At 64.1% G+C, this 26342-nt stretch overlaps 2 protein-coding genes across 5 annotated transcripts in view; one reads left to right on the forward strand and one right to left on the reverse strand.

The window, feature by feature from the left end:
* The window catches only part of RPL38 (ribosomal protein L38), a 145444-nt gene that overhangs the window by 34839 nt on the left and 84263 nt on the right, over positions 1-26342 (reverse strand). The gene's annotated exons all lie outside the window — the stretch shown is intronic.
* SDK2 (sidekick cell adhesion molecule 2) overlaps positions 13857-26342 on the forward strand; it is a 44742-nt gene continuing 32256 nt past the window's right edge. For 2 of the 4 annotated variants that reach the window (XM_072025630.1, XM_072025631.1), the window contains exon 1: positions 13857-14807. In XM_072025630.1, coding sequence (XP_071881731.1) covers positions 14729-14807 — 79 coding nt within the window. In that variant the 5' untranslated portion in view covers positions 13857-14728. The remainder of the gene's footprint in view (positions 14808-26342) is intronic. The other 2 variants (XM_072025632.1, XM_038165419.2) reach the window with 2 other exon arrangements.

The raw sequence follows: 26342 nt of genomic DNA on the forward strand, positions 1-26342 counted from the left end.
CTCGGAGGCAGCCAGCTGGCTGCGGCCCCTCGGCTCGCTCCAGCACAAGCACATGCCTCCGGAGCGACGTCTCCACGCCGTGGCCTCTCAGGGCTCGTCTCCAGCCTTTTTTTTCTGCCTCCCCGCCAGCTCCGGGCCGCCAGCCAGCACCGGCGGGTCCCGGGGCCAGGAAGCAGCAGCCTCGCCCCCCCTGGGCTGGGGGCCGCGGGGGTGCAGGCGTCCCGAGGTGCCTCTGCTCGTGGAGAAGGCGCAGCCTGGCCCCGCTGCGGGTGCAGGGCTCCGGCATGATGGGGAGCAGCGGGCACCACGTCCCTCTGCTGTTCCACCAGGACCTCGTCCTTGTGCACAGCCTGGTGATGCCAGGGAAGGTGGAGGTGCATCCAGAAGGGCTGGGGGCACAGAAAAGTGCAGGAAGAGCCCAGGGGGGGCTCTGCCAGAAGAGGAGTGAGCAGGGGCTGAGCTCGGGCTGAGCACGGCGCCGGGCGTCTGCCAGCACAGCCGCCCCCGCTGCCGCTCGGAAGCGGAGCTTGGTGCAGTTTGCTGCCATTTCGTGGAAAAATGGGTGGAGAGAAAGGAATCCTCCTCGCACAGCTCAGCCGGGCAGACCTGACTGTCTTCTTTTTCCCCAATTTCCAGCTCCTTTTCTCAGTGCTGCCTCCCCCAGCAGAGGGGGGGTGCTTGGAGGTGCTGCGCACCCACACCCGCAGGACTCGGTGCCAGCCCTGTCCCCTGGCACGGGGTGACACCGGGGCCTTGGTGACAGCAGGACATGATCAGACCCACGCCATCCGTGCCAGAGCAGGATTTCTGCCCCACAGTAGCACGGCAGGGGGGGGACACGCCAGGGAGCATCCCCTTGGATGCAGCTCCCCCTGGGACGCGCTGGCTGCATCCACGTCTCCCCTTGTCCTCTTCCCCTGCAGGAGCACATGGCTTCACGTCCTCAAATAATTGCACAATTATGGGCTAATGAGTGCAATTAGATGAACAGAGCTCCTGTGAGTGCGTGCCGGACCTGTGCCCAGAGCTGTGTCCCCTCCAGCCCCTTGCAGCCCTGCCTGGATGGACACGGGGGTGCTCTGCGTGGCACGGGGGCTGAGCTCAGCACCCTGAAGGGCTCTCACCCCCATGGGGACCCCAAAAAGAGCACGGGGCTGGATGTTTGAGCTTTCTGGCCCCTTGTAGCTGCCTCGGCCAGCACACACCTCCCTGTCCCTATCCCTGTCCCAGTCCTGTGCCCGGTTCTGCTCCCCGAGCTCTGCGGTGGCACTGGTGACATTCACAGAGGGGCTGCCGTTCTCCACTGACCTTTCATGCCTTTGCTCACACACTGTGGCTCCTGGCACCCCGGCAGCACCCCTGGCAGCTCCGTGAGCGGGGCTGGGGATGTGCCAGCCAGGAGCAGGGCTACCTGAGGGCTATCTGAGGGCTACCCGAGGGCTATCTGTTTCAATTAGTGCAAGTGGAGAAGTGGCTATTAAGCGCCTGGCTATTACGGTAATGGATCTGCTCTGCATGCACGGGGAAGCCCCGCGCCCTCCCGCCAGTGTCCAATTTTTTATCTTTAATTCCTCCCCTGGGTCTCCTCCCAGACGTGGCCTGAAAGAAGAGAGCCGCGGATGGCTGCAGCCCAAGGGGCGAAGCAGCTCCTCTCCTGCGCCCTTCAATGCTCCCAGCCCAGGGGCAGGGTGCTGGGCACCCGCACCCCGTGCCTTGGGGCTCCCCTCAAAGCACCGGGCAGGGGACCCTGGGTGCACGGAGGCAGGATGTGGCCCCGTTGGGCACACGGGACTCCCGAGAGGCTCCAATCTGTGCCACCAGCGGGGTGTTTTGGGGGAGGCTGCGGAGCCGTGGGGTCCTTTCATCTGCTGCCACGTGCTGGCATGACGGGTGCGTAATTGGGACGCGCTGCACCGGGGAGGCGGCACGCACCCCTCCCGCCCCGGTGCGCCGCTGCGCTGGCGGGGAGCCGGACGGGTGACAGGATATTTTCCCGTAATTGGCTTATTTGCTTTCCTTTGTAACCGTGTTGTTGATACAGGAATCGCTTACGGTGACACGGCCGTGGGCGGTGTGCGGCTGCTGAGTGAGCCCCCCCCTTCCCCTGCTGCAGGCAGACCCAGATCTGCTGCTGTGGGGTGCGCGTGTCCCCAACTGTCCCCAGCACAGGCAGCGAGCAATGAGTTTGGGTGACACGGGGTGGCCCCCAGGTGCACCCATCCTCCCTGCCACCCCCCTGCCAGCACCGTGGTGGCATCGCCATGCGGGCAGGGAGCTCTGGGCACGGCGCGTCCCGTGCCAGTGATCGGCTCAGCGCCGCTGTCAGCGCCGCTGCCTGAGCCACGGCGACGCTTATGAATAAATGAAGTGAGAGCAAAGCGTCTGCCTAATGGAATGATGACAAATGTGCACCGAAACCGAAGGGAAAAGGGAACGATTTGAGGAATTCAATTATTTAACAGAAGCTTGTTACTGGTATGCACTGGAGAGCTTGTGCCAAGCGCAGCCCCGCGTGCCAGCGGCGGGAGGCAGGGGGTGTCCCGAGGCGCCCCACGGGACACTGGGGACCTCATTGGGGACCACGGGGGATGGGAGCACCCCAGGGTGGGGACCTGGGGGAGGCTGGTGGCCTGGCAAAGTGGGCAGAGCAGGGGCAGCGTGGGGACAGCATGATCAGCACGGGGAGCGTGAGGGATTCATTCGCACCTCGCCTGGGCTGGCGGGGCCGGGGCAGCCTCGCTAGGGAGGTGCAAATGGATTCAGCGGGGGTCTGGTGCACGCTGCAAACCCCCCTTTGCCCGGCTGAATTGCAGGCAGCTGAAAGTGGCTCGGGGCCTGATCCTGCTCAGCGGGGCCCTGCACGCTGCGGTGCCCGTGGATGCTGATCCTGCGGTGCGTGGCGACCAGCCCAGCCCCAGGGACGCCGGGATTTAACATCACATGGCTCAATGCCAGACCTGGTGCAAGGGACCGTGCGTTTCAGAGCGACTTCAGCCACCAGCACCCAGCGATCTGCGTCCCCACGGCCAGGCTGGGGTCACTTCTGCACGGCACAGGGGATTAGGGGCACAGACGAGGGCTCGGATGGCTCCGTCCTTCCCTTGGGGGGTCACAGCGGTGACAGGGACCACTTCTTCCACCCCGCACCATCGCAGGGAGCTGTGGATCAGCGCCCGTCCCCCTCCCTCGTGCAGCTGGCGGTGACAAAACCTGGCAGGGGACGAGAGCGTGTCAACACGGGCAGGCTGCTGGCAGGGGCCGCGGGCTCTGGCAGCCAGCTCCCCGCGCACGCCCGGCTGCTCGCCGCGCTGCCTGGGGACCGCGCGCTCCCGGCTCGCATATGCTGCTCGGCGACTCGCTTTGTTCCCCTCCAGCCTCCTCTGGCTGCCAGCCACCAGCGCCCAGGACCGTGCCAGGGCAAGGACATCGCAGCACGGCCCCGCTCCCCCTGATCCTGCGGGGAGGGGGCACGAGGTGTTGCGTGGAGCAGACCCCGTGTGGGTTCTGGGGGACGCGCCCCCCGTCCTGCCTGTGCCAGCGGGTGCTGGCAGCTCGGTCGTTAATGAGGTGAATGTGAGGCTTGCACAGGTGGCTGAGCGGTGACAGGCGGTCACCTTCAGGGGGACAAGCAGTGCTGGAAGGAGGACTTGTCCCCTGCTGAGGGAGGGAGGGAGCAGCAGGAATGTCCCCACTCAGGAGTTTCAGCAGGAGCCGTTGGGTGTTCAGGTGCTGGCATCTCGTCAGCACGAACCTGGTGCTCCCAGGTGCCCGTGCACAAGTGGGTGCCACCACCGAGCCCCACGGTGTCCCCGTGTCCCCTCCCCAGGCCCCCCCAGCAGAGCCCACGGGGCTGGGCACCCGTCTGGAGCGCAGACAAACGCCGGCATCAATCAGAGCCGGGAGCGGGAGCGCAGCCGGGTGATTTAGGTGACTGGTCACTGCCGTAACCGATGATGAGCTGCGAGTAGAGGAGAGAGAAATAAGGGAGCGACACAGCCCGGCGTCTGTTTGCATAAACTATCTTATCCGCGCAGAGGATACGGCACCGGGGGAGGTGATAAATCCCCCTCTCCGCGGCTGTGCGCGGAGATTAGATGGCTTTTGAAGCAAGGCAGTGGCTCAGCCAGGAGTTATTGGCGGGGAGAGCGCTCGTGCAGACAGCAGGGAGGGGGTCCTGGGTTGTGGGGGCCCCGAGGATGCCGGGCTGTGGAAAAATGGCTGTGACTGAGACGTGCGGGAGACCCCCCAGCCCCCCAGGGCCACACTGTGACGCCTCGCAGACCCCACGGCGCACCAGGCGGGCCCCCCGCCTCCATCCCTCCCGGCCCTTCCATCTTCTTTAGCTCTCATTTGCAGCCAAGCGAAGGCACGAGGAGGAAACACGAGCCAGCTTCTCCGGAGCTGGGTGTTTCATTACCTGCACACCTGTTCCCCGGCGCCATATGGGCAGAGGTAAATAGGAGGTAATTGTTTATCCAGCAGCAGCTCCACGGCGCGCCGAGAGCCCTCTCCCAAGGAGTCACCTTCCCCTGCAGCGCCGGGGCAAGAGCCTAAAAACGGGCTGTGCCCTCCTCCTGCTCCTCTGTCCCCCTCCTCGGTGCTGCCCCTGGCACGGCCCCCATGGGGCACCCCCGGCGGTGCCATGGGGTGTGTGATGGGTGCTGCTGCTCGCCCCAGCCTCGGCACCTCTGTCTGCTTCGTGCCAGCTCTGTGGGCTCCCCGTCACACCCAGGGCTGTCCGTGTGCCCTTGGCTAGGTGTTGGTGGCACAGGGTGACCACTCCTGGTGACCAAAACCTGTCCCAGCTCTCGGAGGCGGTGAGGCCGCACGGTGCTGAGCCGAACGCAGAGAGGAAGGATGGGTGTCCTGGTGCCTCAACCCCACTCTCTGCTCCCGGTGTGGCAAGGAGGCCGTGCTGCTTTTGGGAACAATCAATCACGGGCGAAATAAAAGCGTTTATTCGCACCAAGCAGTCCTTGGGCAGGCGGGGGGGCCACGTGCTGCGGTCCGCCTGCCTCCTCGGTGCCGTGTCGGGGAGTTGCTCCCCCCGCCGCTCCGCGTTCACATTTCTCTCCTCTCCTCTCCCACAGCTGTGTAAATTTCCCCTCGTTTTATTTAGGCGCACGAGCCGCTCTCCATCCCCGGGCCGTGATGCTCACGTAGCCGAGCCCGGCAGGCGATTTGCGCAGGGATGATGTACGACCCGCTCGCTCATCCAAGTTGGTGGCTGAGGCTGTGGCTGCGATTTCTCCGCGGGGAGAAGGGGTGGCTTTGAGGAGGGGGAGCCTCCTCGCACGCTCTCTCTCCCGGCTGTTTTGATCGTGCTGTTTGAGGAGGGGCTGGGACGCATCCTGGCACCGCTGGAGGTTTCGTTTTTTCCCTTTCCATCAGGTTTTCAAACGGCTCCGCAAATCGATCCCCAGCCACCCGTTGCCTGCTTCTGCCTCGGGTTAATGGCAGGCAAAAACGGGTCCCCCGCTCGCAGCCAGGAGCACAGGCACTGCCCTGAGGCTGGTGCTGGCAGTGGGGGCTGTGCAGCCCCTTTTAACCCCGGGGGGCACAGATCTGCCCCGTGTGCGTGTGTGATGCACGGAGCCTCCCCGTGCACCACGTCTGTGAGCACGTGTGCCGGGCCTTGCCGTGCATGTGTCTGCACATCCATATTTCTGAGCGCGCGTCCCCGCTCTCTCTCTCCCTCTCTCTCTCTCTATATGGGTGTGCATAGCTTTATGACATCTGAAATAGAAAAGACAATTGGATGTCAAAACCTATCCGAGGAGCCCATTTATACCCACCGACTTTTATGGGATTCCCACTGATTGATTCGGGCCCCATAAAACTTCCCGCGGCAGCTCCCACCCCTCGCAGCCTCCCCGCACGGCGGCGGCGTGATTGACTCCCCGGCCGTGCCGGGATGGGATCGGGGGAACCCGGGGGCTGATTTCCAGCTCCCCCCCCTCCCTCCCCGCTGCAGCCGTGCCAGATAAGGGATGCGGCGCATGTGCCGCGGTGGCAGGGGCTGCGCCGCCGCCATCCATCACACTGTCAAAGCATCAATCAGGACGGCGGCCACGGCTGGGCCCCCGCAGCCCCCTCGGCGGGGGGCTGCGCCTCGCCGTTCCCAGCCACTTTTGTCTCAGACAGAGGTGAACCTCGCGCTCTCCAAGCGCTGCCTGTGTGTTTGAGGCAGGAGCTGGGCCACCTGGTACTGTCCCAGCAGGATTATGGCTCTTGTCCCATGTTGGTGGCACAGGGTGCAGGCTCCACAGGGTCCCCGCAGCCCCCCCGGAGACCCCCGGTGTCCGAGGTCCAGGCAGGAGCTGCCGTGGAGATGCTGGCAGCGGGTGCGGGAGGGATGGGGATGCGCTCGCCAGCATCCATCACCGCAGCTGCTGTCGGGTAACGGGCAGCAGGCAGATTGGGGCAGGCACCGAGTGGCCGCGTTGGCACAGCGCATCACTGTCAAACTCCAGGAGAGAGGAGGGCAGGAATCGGGATGGGGACAGGGAGCTCTGATCCCCGTGCACCTGCAGAGCGGGTCCCCAGCCTTTGGGATGCACCAGGCTGTGTCCCCCCCACCCAGGACGGGAGAAAAAGTTGGGGCTCAGCCCTCTCCTGCATTTATCTGCAAGAAAACCCAGCAAACCTCTTTACAAATGAATGCGCAGCTGCCGAGGTCCCCATTATCCGTGCAGACAGCACACCGATGAGGAGCACACGGGATCGGTGGCTGTCCCGGGGGCGGGCATGGCCGGGGGGGTGGGTGCAGGTCCCCCTGTGTCACCAGGAATCACGCACGCTGTGCAAAAACCCTGCACAGGTCGGCGCAAAGCTCGACGCATCCCGCTGGCCTTGTTTGCTGCGTGCTGGCCCCGTGCCATCGCTCCCCGCTGGTTGGGGGGGGGTGGCCGTGGTGGTGACAGACCCTTCCCAGGCTGCTGGCACTCGAGAGAGCCCGGCAGCGCTCTCCTTCCCCTGGCTGAGCACGCTGACCTTTCCCTTTCCCAGCATTTCGTTCCTGCCGGCTGCAGCGAAGGGCGGGGGGCACGGGGGGGCTGCTGCAGATGGGCAGCCTGATCCCTTCCTCCCCCCTCACTCTCCTCCCAGCCCTCTCCTCCCCAGCACTCATCCGGCACCTATGAATATTTATTTATACCTCCCGGTGTGCAGTGAGAGCTTGGACACAATCAGGACACTGAAATCGGCACGCGGGGGCTGCCCGGTGAGGGGGGCACCTGTGGCACCCGGGTGGCAGATGAGGGTGAAAGGCAGAGCCTGATTTATCCGTGGAGAGGATAGAGGACACCAGCCCCCAGGATTCCTGAAATTTGGGCTGAAAAAAGCTCAGTGCAGCCTCCTTTACTGTGCAGGCCACCAGATTTCAAGAGCACGGGAGCGCAGCTGCTGCGTCGCCATCGCATTGCCGCCGTGCTGCCGCTGCACAAAGTCCTGGAGAAATCCCCCTGCCCCCCGCAGCCCTGAGCCCCGAGCCCTGGCCTCATCCTGACGCCTCCTGAGCCCCTCGGCCGCACGGCCCTGGGGCTGGCACAGAGCCCCGGGTGCCACGGGAAGGGCAGGCACATGTCGGCTCCGCCGTGCACCGCGCGGGGCGACATCTTCCCACCCCCTTTTATAAAAGGCAACGCTCCCGTAATAAAGAATTTAATAACCCGCTGTGCCTGTGTGGATAGAAAACTCATTTGTTTAATAGGCAGCAGTTTGGCTTTGTCATGTTCATTTAGTTTTTAATGACGCACAGTTGTGCCAATATTGATTTTAGCTTATAGGGACTCAAAAAATTTACTATCTGGAATTATCTGAAATGTAGCCGTTTTATCTGGCAGTCAGGAAGACGGATCGCTCCCCTGCCTCGCTGCCGGGGCCGGCACGGCTGCACGACCTGCTTGTGATGGGCTCCACGTGGTCCTGAGCCTGGTCCTGCCTCGCCAGGGCGCTGGGGACACAGGGCAGGGCTGGGCTGCAGCCCCCGACCCCGCGGATGCACCGGGTCACCTGGCTGAGCGCCACCAAAAGCTGGTGCTGGCTGGCCCCAAACATTGGGAAACTGAGGCAGGGGGCAGGGGGGTGGCCCTAGGTCAGCCTCTGCCTCCATGGAGAGGATTGGGTGCGCGTCGGGCTCTCCACCTGCCTTTTGTGAGGCTGTTTGGGGAGGGAAGAAACGTTTTGGTGGATCCGGCACCGGAGTGCCTGCTGGCTCCTGGGGGCTGCAGGCGGTGAACCCCTGGGTAACCAGGGGGTGGTGGGGGCAGAAGCAGCCCCGTGGCTCCCCCCTGACATCCCTCGCAGCACAGTCCTGCCTCGGCTGCTCCGGCACGGAGCCGTCTCCATTTCCTCGGCTCATTTTTAATGAGTCAGCAGTCGGTGCGCAGCCCGTCCACCCCCCCGCCTGCCCCCGCTCGGCTGCTGGCTGCTCGGGGTGACAATTGGCAGCAGATCGCATCGACAGGCTCTTATTGAGCGTAATTACTCGGCAGGAACCGGCCACGATCCATTTCCCACATGTCTGCGCACATCCCTGCGCCTGGCCCCCGGGGGGAGCGCGGCGATGGCTCGGGGCGCAGCCCCCTGCCCAAAAACCCAGCGGAGGGGAGAGCTGGAGGGGCACAGAGCCCACCCAGACATCCTGCTGGGTGCAGGGCATGGGGAGGGGGCTGCGCAGAGCCCCCCGTGCCCGGGTTCCCCCGGGGTCCTGCTCCCAACCTGACTTTTCGCCAGTGCGCGCGGAGTAATTCACTTTGAGGTTTTGCTGCTGTTAACAGGATGGATTGAGGAGCCGGTAATTGCATCTCCCTTAAATGCCCCTGGGGCTTTGTGGGCACACAGGCAGGGGTGAGGAATGGCTGGTATTTGGGGTGGGGAGGCTTTGGGAGCCCCGCAAAGCTCCCCTCCCCGGCTCCCCGCTTGTGCCCAGTCCCCTTTGCCGGTTCAGCGGCGCTGCGGCAGCCAGCTCCGCCAGGCACGGCGATTCATGCTCAGCATTATTCATTATGCAAGCCTGTAAATATATTATTTACTATTTCTACTATTATTATCCATTATTTATGACCTAATCCTGTAGTGCTGGAAATCAGTGCAGCACCTGAAGTGCCCTGTGCTGGGAAAACACCCACCAGGTGACGGAGAGCCCCCCTGCACCGCGCCGCGCTGGAGCAGCGAGGCTGGGGCACGGCGAGGTTGGGGGGAGCTGGGGTGCAGGGGGCTCACAGGGGTAGGGTGGTAAGAGGGGTTTTGGCTCTTGTTTCTCCCTTTGTGCTGTTTCTGTGAATTGGAGAGCCCAGGGCTGCGGTGGATCTGTGCGGCTCTGTGCACACTTCAGGGTGATGTGGCAGTTCCGAGGCCAAGGGGTGCTGTAGGGAGCTTGGGTGGCTTTGATATGTGCCCCTAAACAGGGAGCTGGCATCCTACCAGGTGCTTTGCTTTTGGGCACAGTGCGTCCATCAAAAATCCCTTCTCTGATTGAGGAGCTGGGGGTCAAAAGTGTGGTTACTGCAGGTGCCCTGCCCAGGGGCACGGAGCTGGTGGGGTTTGGACCTGGCCAGTTTTGGGGCTGCCAGCACACGATGCTCAGCAGCGAGCACCTCTAAAACCTCACCTTGTGGCTTCTGTGAGAGCCTTGGATCCAGCTCCCAGCAAACCCGGCCGGTGCCCAGCTGCTGTTACCGAGAAGCACTCAGGAAGGCGGCCTTTAAATGTTAAGCAACCATTTAAAATGAGCCAAAACCCTAGTTTAAATTTTTAATCTCTTGATTTAAAAGTCAGCCTTGCGGTTGGGGCTGCTGGTGGAGCCCAGTGCTGGCTCTTGGGTATTTCTGTGCTGGTGGCTGTGGTGTGGGGCTGCGGTTTCACCTCCACCCTGCCCACGTGGAGCTTTCCCCAAACCCACCCTGGGGGCTCCTCCGGGCTCTTTGCAGCCTGCAGGAAAAACACAGCTCAGCTTTGGGGTGGTGGAGGAGCCTTTGGCGTGTCCAAGCCTCAGCAGTGACTTCGGGGTGGGGAGCCAACCCCACAAAGCCTGTGCGCAGGGTGCTCGTTAGCCCTAATAACAGGGGAGGGCTGCGGGGCTCGTGGTCCCTGGGCTGTGGTTTTTGGGGCTGTTTGCTTTAACGTGGCCATGTTCCGAAATGCTTCTGCTCCCCGGGGGCTGCTCCAGAGGAGTCTGGAGCTGTCAGAGGAGCATTTCCCAGCCGTGGGGCTCGAGGAGCCCCCCTGCGTGCCGCAGCTCTGGGGTCCTGCTGGGCTCCTGGACCCCCTGCTGCCCTCCCCATGGGGAGAGGGGCTGGCAGCTGCCCCCTGAGCTGTGGGGGAGCTGATAAAAGCTCAGAGCCAGAGAAAAGGCTCCTGTTTGTGCCTGTTTCCCAGCGGAGGATGGCTGTGGGGATGAATGCTGCCTCCTCTCACATCTCCAGCACGGTGGGGACTGATGGTGTGAGGGTGGAGCGGAGCTGTGGAAACGTTTCCCTGCTCTGGGGACTTTCTGGCTCTTCCTGGCTCCTTCCCAAACCACTGCTGGCTGTGGGGAGAGAAGGATCCTGCCCAGAAATGGGACAGGAAGATGTCCCTGCGTTATTTTGCCAGCTCGGGAGCCCCTCAGCTCTGCACCCCCCTGCACCGAGCGTGGGGACGTGCGGCTCAGGCTGACGGGGGGGTTTGAAGGAAGGTCTTAATTGGGCTGAGACACCCCGAGCAGCTGATGCTGGGAGAGAGCTCCCGGCTGGGAAAGGGAGCAGAGCTGGCAGGTAGAAGGCGTTCGCTCCTCTCGCTGTTCCTTCTCCTGGTATTTTATTTTAAAGTCATCAAATATTAAAGATGTTTCTGCGCCGAGCCGCTTTGGAGGCCCCTCGCGCAGCATCCGGGGGCAGCGCGGAGCCCCGTTTGATGCCCTTCAAGGGGAGGCAGCTTCAGTCCTGCTGAGAGCAGAGCATCTGCTGCGTGCAGCCCTGCCCGGGGGCTGGGAAACCACCCCACAGCCCGAGGTGCGCGGTGGCTGCTTCGCCCCACGCTGCCCAGGCTCTCCCGGGGAGCGGGGAAGTGCCCGAAGCCCAGCTTTAAAGCGAGGAGCTGGCAGATCAGAGCCTGCTCGTGGTCTATTGAACCACCTTGAGCTCACCCCTCCAGGAGAGCAGATGCTTCTGGAGAAAAAGTAGAGGAAAAAAAAAAAATAATAAAACAAAACACAACTTCCAATCTTAATTACAAAGGAGAAGTATCGGGGAGCCTGGCTGCAGCCAGCCGGCTCTCCTGGCTGCTGGGAACGTGCACCTTATTGCTAGTCTGGGTATGTCTGGCTTCAGCTTCTGCCGGTGGGAGCTTGTTATGCCTCTATCTGCGAGACTGCAGAGCCTCCATTATCCAATTTCTCTTCCCTGCGCCGGTGCCGACAGCCTGTGGTTACATCTGCTGCCTCTCCCCTCGGATGGCAGGAGAGGGCTGAGGGGCTCCCAGCCCTTTTTGGGGCTCTGGGGGCACTGGGTTCCCCGTGGCTCGCTGCTTTCCTACTCAGGGAGCTGTGCCGAGAGAGCTGGGGCCTCATCCGAGGCAGACAAGGGGTGCCGAGGACGGCCGAAGGAAGCTCTTGGCTGTTGTCCTGTAGCCTTTGGATAGTGCTGACTCCTGGTCCCCAAAGCGCCTGACATCTGAGCGAAGGCTTCTACATTTCAAACAGCCTTGATCTTTTTTTGGAACTTGCCTTGGTTTCAGACAAGAGTTTTTTTAATTCGAGCCTAGCGACGTATTTTTGGGCTTGACTTTGATGCGCCCTCTTCAAGCAGGAGGCAAAATAACAGCTTTCAGTTCTGCAAATAGGCCTGAGGCTGCCTTCTGCTGCCTGCGGGGCTGCGCAGGGCAAACCCCTCATTAGCAGAGGCCCCGAGCAGCAGCCGGTGCCCGTGGGGCTTCTGTTGGGGGCTGGAGCCCCTCGGTCTGGGAGATTTCTAGAGAGGAGCTCAGAAACCCACCCCCCCGATGTGCCCTTGGAGACCTGCGCCTTCAAACCCCTTCCAGAGCAGTCTTGGAGAGGCGAGAGTCGTGCAAGCAGCTGGTCTGTGTGCGAGCCTCATGGTAATTACAAGTGACACTGCCCCGAATCGTAGCTGGGATGCTGCACAGGAGGCTGGAGGACGGGGCCAAAGCTGATGAGAGATGGGGCGGGGGTGCACGGGGGCGCACAGACATCACCCAGTTTGTGCCAGGGTCACGGGGAGCGTGGGTGCCACCAGAGCTGGGTGCCCTCTCGGCAGTGTACCAGCATCGCCCAGGGAAGGTGTCAGCTTTTCCAGCCACCCCTGGAAGCAGCTACAAGGCTGCGTGCGGAGACTTGCTCCTGCTCGGATAAATTTGGGCAGAGGAGAGCTGGCACGGAGCAGGCAGGGCTGGGTGGGAGCCTTGCTGCGAGATCAAAACTCTCCCGGTCCGCCCGGGTGGCTGCGGGGAGCCAGGTACCTCGGAGAGGAAGGTAATAAAGGGCTCACACCTTGGCAAGATGAATTGTAATAACCATAAATCAGCGCTGGCAGCAGGGGCAGGTGCTGAATTTACGGCCCTGGAGACAGGAATTCCTGTTCTTTCAGGAACAAAGCCCTGACCCCTGCGGGGGGCTGGGAGCGTGCTGAGAGCTATCACGGCTGCTCCCCTGCTGCAGCACGTGTTAGTGCTGCGGGACCGGGCTCCAAGCTCACCGCGGGGTTGCTGCGCTCGCCCCTGGCAGGGCAGCCTTCCTCCCCGCTGGATCCAGCCCGTGCTGGGGAACACCTCCCCGAGGGGCGAGCCAGGCTCGCAGCCTCCCACGGCACATCGATCCCCGCCGTCTCGGTTGAGAATGCCAGCCACGGAGCTGATTAATGCCGGGGTGGGCAAGCGCCTGGGTTATTGTTCAGTCTCGCCTCGAGAGGTCGATGGGAAATTTGGCAGCAGCTCTCCAAATGCGCAGCGCGCACACGGGCATTGTCCCCCCTGAGCCCTGTGCGTGATTTACATGGGAGCCTGTATCACGTAGTGGAAACGCACGCTGGTGTCCAGGCACCACCACGCAGTTGTACGAGGGTTGTGTGGGAATTTTTGCCCCTTGCCCCTGCCCTGATTTGACCCTCTGGTGCTGGGCCTGGCTTCAGCCAAATCTGCTCCTGCTCTCACCCTGATCCTTTATAGGTTCCTTGGCTCCAAGGTGCTGCCTGTGCTCCGGGGGCTGATCCAGCATTCAGGGTGGACGTTTCCTTCTGTGCAAACATTTTGGGTCCTTTGGGTGTTACTGCTCGGTATCAGCCCTGACTGAGCTGCTCCCCCCCCACCGAGGGGGAGGCACTGTGCTGGCATAAAGCAGTCACTTCTGAAGGATGTGTGACCCGGGCCTGATCCTGCTGGGAGATCTGGGCTTGAGGAGTTGCAGGATTGGGCCTGAGGAGGTGGTATGTTATCTGGGAGGTGCCGCTGGCTCGCCTCTGGGGTTAGAGCTGCTGTTTTTTTCCAGAACCCGATACCACGAGCATCGATAATCTGGTGGCGGCGAGTTCTGCTGCTGTGCTGCCTCGGGGTGCCCCTTCCCTCAAAAAGGGGACTGGGTGCTGATGCTGTGAGCCCTATCAGGGAGGGGGAAAGCAGCAGGGAGAGTGGGGGGCGGCTCCAAGCGCTGGGCGAGGCAAAACCCACAGAGGGGCACCTCCTGCTGCATCCCCATCTGGGGGGCAGCGAGCTCGGCTGGACATTTTGGGGACGGTTGTGGGGAGGGGGACACCCACTCCTCACCAACCGGGGAGCAGCCGGAGGGGGACGCGCCCGCTTTTTTTATTATTTTATTATTTTTTTATTTTTTTTCCCCATTCCTTCTCCATCCGCGCCTGCCGTGCGCGCCCGGCCGCGGCCGCTGGGTAGCGCTCGGAGCCTCGCCGCCTCCCCGCCTCCCTCGCTCGGGCTGCCCCCGGCTCCGCCGAGCCCCTCCAGCCGCCTCCACCTCGGCTCATTCGGGCTCGGCTCCGCGCAAGGAGGAGCCCCCCCCCCCGGAGCTCCCGAAGGGGTCGGCGCTGCGCCTCCTGCCCGCCCGCCGCGCCCCGCCGCCGGCTGCGAGCGGGACCCCGAGCCGCTGCCCCCCGCCGCAGCACTTTCCACGTCTTCCCCCGGCTGACAAGGGGGGGGTGAGACGGGTTTGGGGCTGGGGGGGGGTTGTTTTGGGGAGAGACCCCCCCCTCCCCATAAAGCCCCCCCCGGAGCCGCCGAAGCGGGGATGTCCCCAGCAGGGAGCTGAGCGCTGGGGAGGGGCCGGCTGCCGCCCCCGGACCCCAAACTTTGTGGGTTTTGTGATTTTTTTTTTTCTTGGTTTTCTTTTTTTTTTTTTTTCTTCCCTGCGGTGTGCTCGGCTCCGGGAGCGGCGGGCACGGGGGGGAGAGGGGGGGTGCCCGGCCCCGATGGTGCTTGAGGACGCAGAAGGGGCCGGGGGCGCACAGCTCAGCGCTTCCCACCCCTTCCCCTGACGAGAGGGGCTCGGCTGCGGGCTCCGCACCGGATTTTGGGGATCCCGGCTCTGCGCGGCCCCGGGGGAACTTGGACACGGCGGGGAGCTGCCTGCGGACCCCCCCCCTCCAGCCCTACCGGGAGCCTTGCACATCGCCTTCGCCTCCCCCCCCTCCATCCCCGAGCAGCGCTGCTGCGGGGGTCCCTGCGCCCGGGGGGGGGGCCCGGATTATAAAGTCGGGGAAGTTGCCCCCGTCTCGGCGGAGCCATGGCCCGGCTCGGGAGCTGGGCGCTGCTGCGCTTCGTGGTGCTCGCCCTGCTCGGCCCCCCGGGAGCTGGAGCCCAAGGTAAGGGGATGCGCGGGGGTCCCGGCGCGGGGGGCAGCTCCTTCACCCCCCCAGTTTCCCCTTTGATGCTGGAGGTGGAGCAGGAATGGGGGGTGAGGGGGACCCGGCTTGGCCACCCCTTCAGCTGAGCTCCGGGGAGCTTCCCCAGGCTGCCCTGGGAAGTTTGGGTGTCTGGGGGGGGTGGCGGGGACCGAGGCAGCCCCAGAGCTCGGGGTGAGGAGGGGGCACAGCCCCGGCTGTGTTTAAGGAGCCCCCCCAGGAGCTGGTGGCCAGGGCTGAAGGGTGCAGGGCGCAGCTCTGCTCTGCCTCCCCCTTCCCCATGCCCCATAACAGCCCCAGCTCTGGGGATGTGAGGGAAATTTTGCCCTGAGCATGGGGTAGAGACTGCACCAGCCCGTTCTGGGGGGGCTGAGCACCCTCCAGGGATGGTGTGGGGTGAGGGCACCCGTTTTCCCCCCTCCCGGGGGACCCCATTTGAGTGGCAGGACCTGGGGCACAAGTTTGGGAGCTCCCAGGGAGCAGCTCTCGTGCTGGTGTCGGTCCCATTGACCTCCAGCCACTGGTTGGGGTGGGCAGGGTGCTGGGGCTGGAGGGGGGGGCTGCATCCCCAAGCCCCCATGGGTGCCCTGGGGCTCCCTGTGCCACCCAGCTGATCCCTGGGGTGAGTTGGTATCGCTGGGCAGGGCGAGCCCTGTCTGCTCGTCACCTCCAGGGCTCTGGCGTGGCACAGGCTGGTTTTAGCTGCTCCGTTACCCCAGAGAGAGGTAGAAATAACTCCTGGACCTTTGGGGTGTGACTGGATTTCGGGGGTGCAAGGGGGGCCCTCCTGGAGAGGATCCCCATGAGGATGAGGGAGGAGGCTCCTGTCTGGCAGGGCTGCAGCGCAGCCACCTCCGTCCACGCAGCTTGGACAGAGTGGATCCAGGCTGCAAAATTGGGGAGGGGGCACGGCGGGGGGCAGCGCTGTGGCTCGGGGGGTCCTTGCCCAGGACATTTCTTGCCCTTGTTGGCAGCAGCGAGTGGAGCCGGCAGTCCCCGTGCGCTCCCGTCCTCGCGCTCCCCCTGAGCCTCCCCTAGCACTGCTATAATTTCTCAGTAATTAAGTTCAGAACATAACATCTAAAGCGGCAGTATATTATCCGGGCAGGCCCTGTGTGGGGAGCTGTGAAGGTCTCTTTGATTGATTCACTCCCTTGCTGAGTTTCTCTCCCTCCTGGCTGGCGTCTCCAACCCGCGAGTCCCCCACGGTCCGTTTGTTCCCGGCTGCGGGGTGGGCTCCTGGCGGCACCCCTTCCCCTCCCGTTTCTCTGGGGGGGCTCTCCGTGCTTCATCCGTGCCTGGAAGCGAGGGGAAGGAGCTTCGGTGCCTCGATCCTGGAGCACGGTTTGGGCTTTGCCTTTTCTCTCCCTGCAGCGGGCAGCGTGACATTGCGCTGCGTGGCGGCCGCTGCCTGCGACGGAGCAGCACGGGGAGCAGCTCGTGCCATGAGATGGGGACACGCGGGTCACCTCCCCGCCTGCTGCTGCTCCCCCGTGCACGAGGGGCTGAGGACGAGCATCGCTGCAGCCCGTCGTGGCCAACCGGACACCGGGGTGGAGGTGCCAAAGGAGGAGCAGCCCCTCTGCGGGCACCCCCCCGAGGGCTGGTGACCCCACAGCCAAGCCGGGAGCGGAGGCAGACACAGGATCTGTGCGGGTTTTATCGATTCCAGCAGCCGAGGAAAAATGGGATCAATAGAGACGGAGAGCAGCGGGGGAGGAGGGCGCGAGACCTTCCCAAGCGGGGCGCCGAGCTCCCCAGGCACCGGGATGAAAAAGCTTTTAATACCTGCAGTTCCTAAAACAAAGGGCTCCGTACCGCTGGGGAGAGATGGGATGGAAGTTTAATTACAGCCTGGCTGCGCTGCGTAATTATTAATTACCCGTGGCAAAAAATAACTTATTGATTAGGGCCCTCGCGCTAATTACCCGGAGGCGAATGCGGTGCTGGTGGAAGGCTAATCAGTCAGCGCCGCCCGGGTGGGAGCTATGTCGCAGTGCGACCCTCCTGGGGGGGGTTACGGGTGGGTTTTGTGCCCCCCAGGAGCAGTTTTCCCTCCCCTGGGGCTGGGGGCACAGCCTGGGACCCCCCGCACGGGCACAGCGGCTGTAATGGGATTGAGGAGGCTGCGGCCAGTCCCAGGAGGGATTTGGCAGGCTTAAGGTTCCAGACGGGATTTGGGGCAGGGGCCTGAAAAGGCAGCCAAAGAGGCTTATTAGGGGGCTGGAGCGGAGGTGCGGCTCCTTCTGGCACCCACGCGTGGATCCTGGGCACGTCTGCACGCACGGAGCCTGCGGGGCTGGAGGGGACAACCCCCTGCCCCTTTTTGGGGATGTGACAGTGGTGCCGGGCTGGTGCCACGCATGGCAGGTCTCAGGGCTCGTGGGAAGGTGCCTTTATCCACAAAAGGGTCCCCATGGGGTTGGAAACACCCGGCTACGGGGTGGCAGTCACCAACCCAGGGATGCCCAGGATGGGGCTGGCACCCACCCACCACCCTGCTTCCCCACGAGCACCGGGTGGCTTTTTTTGGGGGGATTTCGTCATGCCAAGCCCCTTGCAGTGGGGCAGGTCGGGGTGCGTGGGGCAGGGGTGTCTGAGCGCGGCCGCTCCTGCGCCGCCTCCCCTTCCCCGTGAGCTCGGCTGCTGCTTTAGCCGCCGGCCTCGTGCAAAGCTCCGGCTCAGGAAGGAAAGTGGCTTTTAGGGGAGAGGAAAGGGAGATTAAAATTTGATGCTTCTTTGGAAGCCATTAGTGGCCGGGCGCAGCGATGAAATTTTGATGACCCGATAACCGCGCGCGCAGGAGGGATGCGATCCGCTCGCGGGCAGCCCATGTCCCTGTAGGATCGGGGTGCAGGCACAGCTGTGGGCTTGTAACCCCGTTCCCTTTGCAGGGTGACCCCAGTGCTGGCATATTTGGGTGCAACTGGGGGGGGGCTGAGCTGCCCCTGCCCAGTGGTGCTGGCTGCTTGTGCCCCATCGAGCGCTGCCCCTGTCCCTGAATGTCCCCGAGGCTGCGGGGACGTTTCTGCTCAGCGGGAGCAAGTGAAGGAGCTGGAGGAGAGAGGGAGGGAGGCAGGCAGGCGGCTGCAGGCTGCTTGTGATCCTGGGAAAAGGCTGATAATTAAACCTGGGAGGAGGCAGGCTGGCTCACGGGGGCGGGGGCGATGAGGAATGACCCCGCGTCCGCCTTGGTGGGTTTTTATGGACCGTGTCCTTGTCCCCAGTCCGGCTGCTGTGGCACTGGGGTGCTCTGTGCTGTGGATCCGCAGGGAATGGGGCAGCTCCAGCAGCTTCTTTTTGGGGCTGTGAAGCCCAAGGTGCTGCTTTACCCCAGAGGGACACCCCCTTCCCTACCCAGTTCAGGAGGGGAGCACCCGTCCTCCCCTTCCCCTGTCTGGAGCTGGTCCCTGGTGGTGGTTCCCACCTCGGGACCAGCTCCAGCCACACCACATTACGTAGGTCCTACATAAATAGTGGCCGTGCTGCTGTTTGCAGGCTGGTGCCTGGGGAAAACGAAGCGCTGCTCGCATCGGGGATGCGGAGCTGCAAGGGAGCCAAAAAAAAAACCCCAAAACCCTCGTGGTGCTGGGTCCCAGCTGGGTGGGTGCGCAGCGGGTGGCCTTGCCCGTGAGCCCTCGTTACCTCCCCGAGCTCGTTAGCAGGTTGCGTGGCGTTGGGTGAAAAATGGTCAGTGCTGGGCCCGGAATAAATATGCTGCTGTCAGACGGGATGTGATTGTGCTAACCAAGGGCGAGCCCAGCCCCACGGCGGCTGTGGGGCAGGGTACAGGGGTTGGTGGTGCTCTGCTGGTGCCACACAGCTCCTGTGCGTGGTGCTGGGCACTGGCTGTCCGAAAAGGGGTCACCCGTGGGGGTCTGGCACCCTTGTGGGGATCAGAGGGGTGGGTGCAGGGGGCAAAGGGGTGTCCTGGGAGCTCCTGGGGAAGGACAGACCGGGGTGGGGGCTGCCCTGTGCAGGGGAGCATCGTGTGGAGCTGCTGGAGGTGGCACGGTGTCACGCAGGGGTTGGAGAGGTGGTGGCAAAGCAAGGAACCCCCAAAAAAATCCCTAGGCATGCTGCTTTCTGTTCTGGGGGTCCCACCCTTTGCTTCCCCAGAGCTGTGGGTCTGGATTTGGGGCAGGGTTTTGTCAGCTCGCCCTGCCAGCAGGCAGGAATGTGCCGGCAACAGCTCCCTGCTGCGCTGGGCCCTCCTGGCATCCCTCGCACCCCGGGCACGCCGGCGATGCCGCCTGCAAGGGCAGGGCCCCGAGCACCCCTCCGGCCAGCTGCTGCGAGTGCATCCCCTCCCCTCGCTCCCAAAAATGGTTTTGGGGCACATCCATCCCCTCCCCTTGCTCCCAGACGTGGTTTTGGGGTGCATCCATCCCCTCCTTGCTCCCAGAAATGGTTTTGGGGCGCATCCTGCCCCCCCCAAATTGCTCCCAGGGATGCATCCTGCTGCTGCCACCTCCCTCCCCAAGCCCCCGCAGACCACCTGCCCGCGCCCCCTCGGCGGCCCCCCTCCCTTTGCCCCCAGCCCCGCGGGGCGCAGGAATGCCTGCGCCTGGAAAAGCTGCGCCGGGGCTCGGGTTGCCTGGGAACTGGGTAACCTGATCCTTGGGAACGGGGCCGAGGGCAGGGGACATTCCCTCCGCAGCTGGTCCCCGGCCCCCTTTGTCTCCCCTGCTCCCGTGGGGCCGGTTGCGCCCTCGGGCCCCCCCCCCAGGAATGGGGAATGTGGGTGCAGGGGGGGCTCCCAGCCTGTGCTGTCCCCTGGGGATGCTGTGAGTGGCAGCCACCGCCTGCTCCCCGTGCGGATCGCTGTCACCTCCTGGCTGGTGGCCACCACGGGCTGGGGAAGGCCCTGGGCACGGTGGCCAGCTGCTGGGAGCGGGGACAGCACGCTGACAATCCCAGGAATGCCAGAACCCGTCCCCGTGCCAAAGCCACCCTCGCTTCCCTCCCCTTTTGTGCTGTCGCTGTCCCCATCTCGCAGCGTGGCAGCTGAACGGAGCCGCGCTCTGCTGGGGAAACTGAGGCAGGGGGTGGAAGGGGGAGAGGCTGGGTGAGGTGGGGAGGGGGAATAGGGGCTCTCTGACCCCTGGGGCTGCTGGCCAGGCTGGTGTCCCCCTTGCCGTGCCCCCTGGGGACGGGCTCTGCTGCCCGGTGTGCACACACGTGAGCGGCTCTGTCGGCTCTCATCCATCACCGCCCGCCCGCGCGGAGACGCCGAGGCCCCTGGTGTAGGGAAACCTTGATGGGTTTGACCATTAGCAGGAAGAAACCAGGGAGCTAATTTTAGCTGCCATCGCTAATTGCTTTGTGTGCTGCTGGGCGAGGCGACAACCTGCCAGTCCTCGGCGCTAACCTTGAGCCCTCCTGCCCGTGCGCCGGGGGTCCTGCAGGACGTGGGGGTGGTTTTGGGGGGCACCGATCCCTGCAGGGGGGTTCTCCGGGGTGCTGCAGGGCTGGGGTGCCCCAATTTGTGTGGGTAGGTGTCCCCTGGGGAGCGGGGATGTGTGTGGTGTGGGGGAGAGACCCCTAAATGTGGTCTGGGGTCGGTGGGAGATGCGGGCTGCGTGCCCCAGCTCTGCGCCATCGCTGCGTTCATGGCTCACAACAAGGTGATGAAGGCAAATGCTATTTTTAGAGCCCTTTAATTGATCAGGGCGTGCGTGCCCACTCCCCGGCACATGAATCGCCCAAGCCAGCAGGAATTTCTCCAGGGGGAGCGTGGGGCTGAAGCAGGTTTGGGGTCCTGTGCCGCGTCCCCAGGGCTGGGTTGCGTGCGCTGGGCTGCCCAGGGGAGCCTGGCCCCAGCGTGTCCCCGGGACCAGGTCCTGGTTCTTTGGGGGGTTACTGGGATTAGGAAACGGGGTGAATGTAGGCCAAACTAATGTAGGCATTAACTGGGGTTTGGTGTCATCGACATCTCGTTCGTTGCCCTCCTTTGGGGACTGATCTTCCCAGCGGGGAGCGCCGAGCACTGGGACGTGCCGGTGGTGTCCTGGAGGTGTCCCTGAAACTGTGGGGTCAGCATGGAGGGGACACAGAGCTTCCTCCTCCTCATCCTCACCTGGGTTTGGAGCACAGGGTCCTGGGGGAAGGGGACACGGGGAGCAGCTCCCAAAGGTGCCGGGGTGGGAGCGGGTGCGGGAATGCTGCCGGGTGCCTGCTGGTGGAGGGGGCTGGGGCGGTGCGGCCACAATAGCTCTGGTTTCAGCAACCCGCCCCCTGCGTGCCTGCAAAAACAGCTGATGGCCGTGGAGGGGGATGAAATGGGATTAGCTGCCGATTCCAAAGGGAGCACGTCCTGCCCAGCCGGACAATGCGCCCGCTGTCCCCCCGCTTCACGCCTCGGCGCTCCGGCCCCAGCAGGGAGAGGGGCTCGGTGTGGGCTGCCCGGGGTGGGTGCCTCCTGCCCTGGCTGTCCCCGATGTCCTTGGGGGCTGCTTGTGGATCACGGGGTGCTTGTGGGGTGCAGCAGGGTTGGGGCTCAGCCTGCTTGGCACAGCCGAGTGGTTCCTGGGGACCAGGGGACCCCATCCTGCCCGTGCCAGGAGCTGTGGCCATCCTGTCCCAGCAACCAGGAATGCTTCATCCCCCCTCTGGAGCCCCCCAGCCAGGATGGAGAAGCAAACCTGGTGGTGTGAGGCGCTCTGCAGGGTGGGTGGCTGCAGCTCCTGTGTTTCCCTGGGGTGCAGAGCCCTTGGGGGGTGCAGGGAGATGGGCACGGGGGGGCACCCGGGGCAGGAGCTGCGCCCGGTCCCAGCTGCAGCGCTGCCGGGGCGCGCGTGTGCGCGGCGCGCTCAGTGGAGTGAATTGATGTTTATTTTGATAATGAGCTCTCAATGCATTCACAAACTAATAAAATCAACTCATTAGGGTGGTATGTTTAATTCAAAGCTCCACTGGGGGGAGAGCCCTTCCCCGGGGGGGGGGCTGCCGGCAGGCGCGGAGCACCCAGCCTCTGCCCGCGTGCTGGGTGCCAGAGGAGGAAGGCGACGGGCGCCTTCGTCTCCCCGTGCTCCCCGTTTTGCTGGCTCGCACCAGGGGGGGAGAGGGGCTGGGAGGGCGGCAGTGGGGAGCTGAGCTGTGCAGTGGAGGGTGGAAATAAAGCACGCGCTCTGAGCAGGGGAAATAAACCGCCGAGCCCTTCACCTGGGGCGCTGGCAGAGCCTCGCTCGCTTGGCTTCTCCCCCATAAGCCGCGCGTCGGGCTGGGCAGCGGCGCTGGCTGCAAAAGCCCCTCTGGCTGAGAGCGAGCCACAAGTGTGTAAATAAGTGCAAGAACCGGAGCTCGCTTCTCTGCCCTGGAAAGCCAGGGGTACGGGGGGGCTGCCAGGCCACGAGCTGTTCCCGTCCCTTGCCTGCGAACGAGGGCGGCTGGAGAGGAAAGCTTTGGAAAAGGTTTTTTCCGAGGAAAAAGTCTGCTTGCGCTCATGCTACAGCTATTTACGTTTGAAGTGAGCAATGCAATGATTAATTAATAGTCTGAATAAACGATAGCTGGACACCCCCCCACCCATAAATCCCTGCCTGCCTGTCCCAGCTGCGCGGTGCCTGCTGGCTCAGGGGACGGGGACACGCGCAGGGGACCTCGGCCACCGGTGGCTTTGTCCCTCTCAGCTTTTTGGAGGGGATGTGGGGAGCTGGTACAGCCTTTTCCATCCCGCAGGGCTGGCGACTTAATTGCGTCAGCGCCCTGGGAAAGGCTGAGTGGGGTTTTTCTTGTGGTTTCTGCCTTCTGTTTTTCTTTCCCTGGCGTGTTTTTTCCGTTGGGAAATGCTGCCTTGTTGAGACTTCGTGGTGAGCCTGGAGAGCGGCTGGCTGGCTGGCTGCGAGGGCGGTTACGGGGCCAGGGCTGTGCTGAGCATCCTGCATGGCCAGGGGGTGCGGGGGGGCTTTGGGAGGGGATCCTGGGGACTCATCCTGCAGAAGGGATGTTCCAGGCACTGCCGAGGAGCCGTGTGTCTGCTCGCAGCAGGGGCTTGGCGGTGCCTTTGCTTTCCTGCCCCTCACCAGCCGCGGTGACCCTGGGTCTGCAATCTGGTTTCTGGGGCCAGGAGCTGCTGCTGCCCACCAGGAACACCTGGAGGATGTGCTCCATGTGCCCCCTGGGGCCAAATCCAGCCTGCAGCCGTGCTGGGCTGCACCGAGCTCGTGTGCCCTCCATCCCACGGTGATATCCCCATCCTTGCCCCTTGCCCTCTCGCTGTGCCGGGGTCACTCCCGGGGAGCCAGCGGCGCGTCCCGGCCCCTCTCCGGCAGAGCCCCGGCGGCGTTGAGTCACCCCCGGTGTCCGTGACTCACAGCCCTGACCCAGATTCGGAGGAGCTGCAATCTCAGCAGCAGCAGCAGGGTTTGTGGCCTCAGAAGGAGTTTGCTGGGGAAGGAGTTTTGGCCGGAGCCCGGCAGCTTTTGGAGTGGCCCCAGCTGGGGACAGGGCTGTGCCACGCGTGGGGACGTGCTGCGCTCGGAGGGGACAGGATTGCTCCGGCTTTTGGGGCCACCCAGCTGTGCCCCCCATGGCTGGGCAGCCCCCGTCCCCGTGCTGAGCCCTGTCCCCGTGCGTTGTCCCCAGCCTGGTGCTGATGGATGCGGGGGGACGTGTGGCTGGAGCAGGGAGGGGACTCTGGAGGTGGCTCCTGTGCTGATGCGGGCTGACAGGGGAGCAGGACAGGAGTGCTGACGTGGCCTTGGGGACACGGGGACGCTGGCATGTGCTGGGCACCTCGCTTTGGGGTGTGCGGGGCACGGAGCCAGCTTGGGCAGGGGATTTGGGGCAGCGGCTGATGGGGACCTGCTTGGCTCTGCTGCGTGCAGGGGAGCTGATATAGGGCTGGTACCGGGGGCACTGGGATCAGGGCCAGGCACCAGGGTTCACGTTTGGAACCGAGTAATGGGGTCCGTGCTTTTGGGGGCCGGGGTTTGTGGATTTGGGGCTGGGATCGGGGCCAGGCACCGGGGGGCTGTGCGCACGGAGCTGCGCGGTGTTTCGGAGCACAAAGCTCTGCTTGTTGGCCCCCCCCCCATGGGCTCAGGGGCTGGGAGCGCACAGCGGTGCCATGTGTGCGCGCCTTGTTGGGGCTTCCCGCAGGGGGAAATGTTGTTTTTTCCAGCCGGAGCTGCCGGTCCGGGCGGGCAGAGGGGCTGGGTGTGCGAGGCCAGGCAGGGCTGGGCACGCACACAGCCCCGCTCTGTTCCCTCGATGAGGTGCTTGCTGGTCCCTGGCCAGGGCTGGCGCCTCTCCCTCCTCTCCGCGGGGGTCTCGGGCTTCACCTGGCCCCCGTGGGCACCGGTTGGGTCCCTGCTGCCTCTGGGGCTGGGTGCTGGGGGCTCTCCCAAGCCCCAATCCTCGGGCAGGGGGCTGGGGGCTAAGAGGGGGAGATGCTGGCACAGCCTCAGCTCCGCAGCTGGGGGCACAGGGAGGGAGCTCCCCCAGTCTGGGACCTGCTGGTGGCCGGGGACACGTGCTGGGAGCTGCGAGCTGCTTGGGGAGGGGTCCTGGGAGAGGCTGCAAAGGGAGGTGGCTTTGGGAAGGGAGGTCCTGAGCGAGCACCGTGGTGCTGCGGGGCTCAGCACCCCTTTTGCAAGTGTCCCTTGTCCTGGGGGAGCCGTGCTGGCTTCTCCCCGTGCGCCCTGTCCCCCATGGGGTTTTGGCTGGGCACGGCGAGGCCGCCAGCACCCTGCAGCCCATGGCCTGCTGAGCCCTCCGAGAGCCGGGGCTGCGGAAGAGGAGCTTGTTATGGAGCCATCCTGCTTTTAATTAACAAATTAAAATCCTAGTTAACAATCCAGCCCCAGGGCTGTTGGAGTCTGGGAGAAGCTGGAGCGTTTGTTATGGAAACAGCAGTTAATTAACAAATAAATAAATAAGTGTGGGCCTGGAGACAGAGATGCAGGAGGAGGGAGCGGGGCTGGCAGCGGTCTGGGGGGGGGGGTCCTGGCGGTGTGGGGAGAGGCAGTGAAGGAGGAGGGCGTCCGTCTGTCCATCTGTCTGTCCTGGGGGGTGCCACAGCCCCGCTGGGCAGTGCTGACCCTGCTCAGAGCCAGAGGATGCGGGGGGGGCTGGATCCTGGCAGTGCCACGACGTGCCGGGGATCCGGGCAGCTCCGCGGGGCTGGGCGCAGCCGGGGGGGGCCGAGACCACGGCCCCCAGCCCTCCCCGTCCGTGCCCTGCAGCTCCCAGCTGGCATTAACCACAGGGAGCTGGTGCTGGCTGCCAGCTGGGGTTGTCACCGCGGGGGGCTGTGGGGTCACCGTGCCACCCTATGGGTGTCACCTCGCCCACCAAAGGGTGCCGGAGCCGAGCGCAGGTGGCTGTGTGGGGAGGTGACCCCCATGCAGGGCCCTACAGGGTTTTTGTGTGGGGAGAGGAGGCGGCAGAGCCCCCGTCCCTCCCACAGCTTCTCCTTTTTGAAGGCTTTAAGGGAAGGAATCAGTTGAAAAGGCAGCTCTGCAAATCCTGCCGGCGTCACACGGGCTGCGGCGGCGCTCCGCTTCGCAGCCGCTCCAGGTCTGCCTCTCTCCAAGCCTCCCACCTAATCCCGTTAACACACCTCTGCAATCGGCTTACGGCATGTAAGAAACCCCAAATCCACGGCGAGGGAGGCGCAGGATGCTCCACCGGGTCCCTGGGGACAGCGCCCAGCTTTGGCTGAGCCGTGCTCGTGCCCGCGGCAGCCTCGGGGCAGTTTGGAGCTGGGGGGGACCCCTCCTGCCCCTTGATTCCTCTGCCTTTCCCCCACTCTCTCCCTCTGCATGCGGTGTGGATGTTTTGTGCACACTTTCAGGCTCACCATGAGGTTGGCCACATCCCCTGAGCACCCTCCCAGCACCCAGACCTGCCCTGGGGGGGCTGTTTGCGCCCCGCTGCCTGCTCTCCGTGCTCATGGCCCAGCTGAGAGCGATTCCCCACTGCCTCTGGGGCTGGCTCGGGGCTGTGCAGGGGCGTTTATTTATGGTCAGGGTGCACTGGGAGGAGGCACCCTGTGCCTGCATCCCCCCAGCTGGGCACCAGCAGAGACGGAGCCGTTTCCACAGCAAGGCCAGGGGTGCCCAAAGGGCCCTGGGTGCCCCTGCAGCACCGGGAGCCTCTCGCTGCTCCGGGACCAGCTCTGCCCCCGAGGGAGGGATGTTCGTGGAGCAGGGCCAGGACACGGGGTCCTCACCTTCATCCTGTGCTCCTCTGGGGTCCCAGAGCTGGAGCAGCGCCTTGGGGTGCAGTGGGAGGGTGGGGAGAGGGGAAACCCTGTGGATAAGGTGCATGGGATCAGGGGTTTGGGAAACCCTATGAAGAAGGTGTGTAGGATCGGGGGCTTGGGCAGTTTTGGGGGGAGCGGAGCCGCAGCCTCTGCTGGAGCATTGGAAATTGCATTTCACGGCCGGGTGGGCTGGGATACCGACTCCAGCACTGGGCGCTCGGAGAGGAGATAAGATTTGATTAAGAAGGCCGCTATTAATTTATGGCAAGTACACTCATGATAGCAGA

Source organism: Anas platyrhynchos, chromosome 19 (genome assembly GCF_047663525.1).
Source record: "Anas platyrhynchos isolate ZD024472 breed Pekin duck chromosome 19, IASCAAS_PekinDuck_T2T, whole genome shotgun sequence".
In the NCBI taxonomy this organism is placed as follows: Eukaryota; Metazoa; Chordata; class Aves; order Anseriformes; family Anatidae; genus Anas; species Anas platyrhynchos.